Source organism: Sipha flava, unplaced genomic scaffold (assembly GCF_003268045.1).
Source record: "Sipha flava isolate LNK unplaced genomic scaffold, YSA_version1 2_pilon_pilon, whole genome shotgun sequence".
NCBI classification, from domain to species: domain Eukaryota; kingdom Metazoa; phylum Arthropoda; class Insecta; order Hemiptera; family Aphididae; genus Sipha; species Sipha flava.
The window spans coordinates 4,591,957-4,596,850 of NW_020272972.1; the positions used below are offsets into that span (position 1 = coordinate 4,591,957).

Sequence of the window (4,894 nt, forward strand, 5' to 3'; positions counted from 1 at the left end):
AGCTCTAAAAATAAACAAAAACAAAATTAAAATAACATTTTTGCTGCAATCAAGCAGTCAATAATTTTAAAATTCTGAATAAATACATTCCAGTAAAATACAGAATATAAAAACTTGCGCTTATTATTTAAGCTCAAAATAAAACAATACTTTAGGTTTTACTGATAATTTACTTTACCGTGTAAGATATTTTATTTAAACAGGTCATTTATATTTAAATATATACATAGACATAAACATAGACAATACTATATTAATCTCATTAGCATTAAAAACTATAATTATTTGTTAATTTATTGATAATGAATTAGCGTTATGCTAAAACAGATTCTACCACACGATAATAAAATAAATTACACAACATAAATCATAGAATGATAAGAATGTAAACGCTTTGTATTTATTACTAAAATGGTGAAGTTAAATTGTAACATTATGTCCATAATACAAATATATCACAAACTTACTGGTTATTTTCACTGGTTGATTCTCTAATAAATAATACGATATCAAATAAGATATGTACGTGAGATTCAACTGTACACTTGTAAATATCCGGATATTTATAGTATATATATATATGTATATGTATATACTTGTAATTAACGTTTAAATAGGTAATAGCCACAAAGAACATGTGAAAATCTTGTACCCAAATTTATTTTATTTTTATTTATTTTAAGCCTAATGTAAGCAAATTTAAAAAAAAATTTATGATTTCTTAATATGAAAGATTATATATTTTCGTTAGTTTTCTTACTATTTTAAAGTCAAAGATATATATAAAAAAAATTGTGATTACAAAATTTTCAAAATTTTGTTTTACATATACTTGATCTATAATAGCAATTTGTCATCATTTTTCTAATTAGAGTCCATACCGTTGAATAGTTATAACTAACTTAGTCATAGAATGTTTTCGATCTTCTGTTATACTGTTCATACATGGTACATATATGTTCGTTATTTGATGTATTATTTTGAAAAAACTAGCAGGATTTGAAGAAAACTCTAACCAACAAATGCGAAATATTATACCTGTGAAAGTTATTAGAGCTTACTGCAATTATCAATTGATCTAAAGTAGATCTCATTAATATGAAAATATGTCGATCCAAGCTATATTATTTAATTTATAATATCATTTACGTAAAGGCTAAAAAAAAATACTCCATATTTTTAACACCATTAATTGGAAGAAATATCAAGTTTCCATCGAAATTCGATGAAATTTTTTTTTTTTTTTGGCTTATTCCGGGCCTTGAAGGTCCATCGCCGCTTCTACTACACCTCTCCACAATTCTCTGTTCTTCGCCAGTTGTTTTCCCTCTCTAACCCCCAGGAGCTTGAGGTCTTCTTTAACTCGGTCTGTCCATCGCTGCCTTGGCCTCCCTATCAGTCGTTTCTTATTTGTTTCCACATTGTGACATCATGTACTGTTTGGCCCTCCACTCTCCATACATGCCCGGCCCAGCTTATTCGTCTACTTTTAAGTATTCCCATTATGTTTGGCTCGTTGAACATTGCCCTTAATTCTGCATTAGTTCTTCGTTCATATAAATTTTCCTCGTTTCTTTTAGGTCCATAAATTCTCCGCAGTATTTTCCTTTCAAATAGTAGTAATCTTTTCTCGTCCGACTTTGTTGATGCCCATGCTCCACAAGCATACAAAACTATAGGTCTTATGAGTACTTTATATAGTCTTATTTTTGTATTTTTGGAGATTAATCTTGATTTAAATATAGGTACGAGCGCAAAATAGCTCTTATTTCCTGCATTTATTCTCCTTTTAATCTCATCATGGCTGTTTGCTTGTTGGTTAACATCTACTCCCAGGTATTTAAAGTTTGTTACCCTTTCGAATGTAAATCCACCGACTACTAACGAATTTTGTACTTGTTCTCTACGTGATACTATTAAGTATTTCGTTTTTCCTTCATTAACTTGTAGTCCAATCTCTTTTCCCTTACTTATTAGTTTTTCTGCCGACCGCTTTAGGTCCTCTTCGGTTTCTCCCATAATTATTATGTCATCAGCATACGCAGCTAGTGTGATTTGGTGTCCTCCTCCAATTCTTAGGCCCGTGACATCATCAAGTACTTCTCTCACTATCGATTCTAAGGCTATGTTAAATAATGTGGGGGATAACGCATCTCCTTGTCAAAGACCTGTTTCAACTGAGAAATCTTCAGATATTTCTCCGTTGAACTTAACTATACACTTGGACTTTTGCACACATGTCTTTATCAATCTCACCAGTTTTGTAGGGATTCCCAGTTGGGTCATTGCTTTCCATAATCTACTTCGATTTACGGAGTCATATGCCTGTTTGAAGTCAACAAATAGTAGGTGCAAATCTATGTCGAACTCGTGACTTTTCTCTACTATTTGTTTTATTGTATGAATTTGATCCACTGTAGATTTCCCTGACATAAAACCTGCCTGATATTCCCCTATTATTTCCCTTGTGTATGGCTTGATACGGTTTAGTATGATGTTCGAAACTGATTTGTAACAGGTGTTTAGTAAGGATATTCCTCTGTAATTCTGGCAAACCATAGCGTCTCCTTTCTTGTGAACCGGGCATAGAACTGACATATGCCATGTTACTGGTATTTCTTCTTGTGTCCATATATTATCTACTAGTCGTTTCAGTCGTGTCATTAGTTCTTTCCCTCCTTCTTTCAGTAGTTCTGCAACAATTGCGTCTTCCCCTGGTGCTTTCCTATTTTTCAACATATTTATTGCCCTTTCTACTTCTTCTAACGTGGGTTCGTCTAATCTGTGTTCAACCGTGTTGAGGTTTTCTTCCACTTCTACTTGAGTAGGTTGGTTCAGCATTGTTTCAAACATGTTCCTGAACTCGTTTGCAGCCTTTTTTTTATCCGTTATTAGAAATCCTTCTTCATCCTTTATAATTGTTGCTTTTGTCTTAAATCCATTCTTAATTTCATTCGCCTTTTCAAAAAAAAGTCTTACATTGATTTTATAGCTGTTTTCTATTATTTCAAGTCTAGAATTTTCCCATGTTCTTTTCTTTTTTCTAAACAATTGTTTAGTTTCCCTTTGTCTAGCCGATAGTACTCTCTTATTTTCCTCACTTGGGTCTTTTAGCATTTTTATTCGGGCAATATCTCTTTCATTATTCGCTTTTTTACATTGTTCATCAAACCATTTTTTCCCCCTCTTTCTTTCTTCAAATTCTAGGACTTCTGTGGCCACAGTTTTAATCGAGTTTTCAATCTCATTCCATAGATTATCTACGTTATTATCTGCGTTATTTGAATTCTCCGTCAGACTCAAGGTCTCTTTTAGTTTATTCTTGTACTGTCTATTGATTTCTTGGTTTTTTAGGTCTTCTATGTTAAACACCTTTTGATAGAGACGTTCTTTTTTCTCCATTCAACTGACAGACGTAGCTTGATTTTTACTCTTACTATAAAATGATCTGACATTGCGCTGCTACCTCTCATGCTCCAGACATCCATGACGCATTTCTTGAAACGTCTGTCCACTACAACATGGTCTATTTGGTTTTTTTATTTGTCCTGATGGTGATACCCAGGTTTCCTTGTGTATATCCTTATGTGGGAATGTGGTGCTACTTATTATCATATTTCTGGTTGTAGCAAAATTAACTAATCTTGTGCCATTATCATTCGATGTTTTATGCAGGCTCTCCTTCCCAATTGTTGGTCTATACTCTACTTCCTGCCCTATTTTTGCGTTAAAATCTCCCAATAAGATTTTTACCTTGTTGGTCGGTATCTGGTCGCACTCATTTTCTGAATTTTCGTAAAAAATATCTTTGACTTCATCTTCTTTGTCTTCAGTTGGGGCGTACCCGTTAATTAGTATTCGATGAACCTTTTTATATTGCTTTATTGATTTAAGAACATATAATAAATAATTTAAATTGAGTAATAATTTATATTTTCTAAATAATTGTATTAATAAGTATATTATTAATATATCATAAGATATATATTATAAGATTTATATATGCTTTTGCAGGAGGGGCCGTAGACCCCTCTCCCCCGAAATATTAAAAAAAATTATATTAATGGTCTATGAAAATCGCTAAAAAATTAAAAATATTTAAAAATTTTTAGTATTTAACACTTTACAGCTATCTATCTGTGGTAGTAGATATTTAATGCATATAATGTTGTGTATCGGTCGCGAATCACGGATCGCGAATTCAACTTCAGAGTCAAGACTTGTCGGACTCGCATTATTATCTATTCATAGAGACATTGAAATTTCAGATGATCGAGTATTTGATGATATATTTGTTAACAGCGAAAAGACTTACAGGTTATAATTGTCATTTAAATTTTTAATTTATTTTATATTACTACAAAATACAATATCCAAAGTATTTAAAGTATATAAGAGTATTATTAAATCAATATATAGGAACCAAAATCTAAAATATAACTTTAACATCCACATGTTAAACTTATAGAAGAATCAATCTAAACCATCGCTATGTAAAAATTGATCATTAATTATTTCATACATAAATTAATTATAACAATTAAGTAAGTTTATATAAAAAAAACTTTTTTTATCAGAATACAATAATTACATTTATATTTATAGTAAAAAAATATTCAACTTTCATTTTACCAGAGCTATTATTTTAAATGTACTTTAAATGGATGGTATAGCTTATAAATCAAAGAAAGCAAATTAAATCGGATAATAGATATTTCGCTAAATATTATAGTTGTTTTCTGAGATAAATAGTCCCCTATAAACAGGAAAGTTGTAGTGAAGTTGAATTTTTTCTGAGTAGAAGGATGTGCACGAAATATCATTACAGGATTTACTAAACTGCACGTGAATGAGATGTGACTACGACATTTACATCATCACACAGTAAACGCAT

The 4,894-nt window shown here is 31.0% G+C and overlaps 1 protein-coding gene across 1 annotated transcript; it reads right to left on the bottom strand.

The window, feature by feature from the left end:
* Positions 1–3,462: 3,462 nt before the first annotated feature.
* Positions 3,463–4,894, bottom strand: LOC112686045 (craniofacial development protein 2-like). Its single transcript, XM_025558149.1, has 2 exons — positions 4,874–4,894; positions 3,463–3,879 (listed from the first exon to the last, which is right to left on the bottom strand). Exons 1-2 carry the CDS (start codon positions 4,892–4,894, stop codon positions 3,463–3,465), a joined length of 438 nt encoding a protein of 145 aa, XP_025413934.1.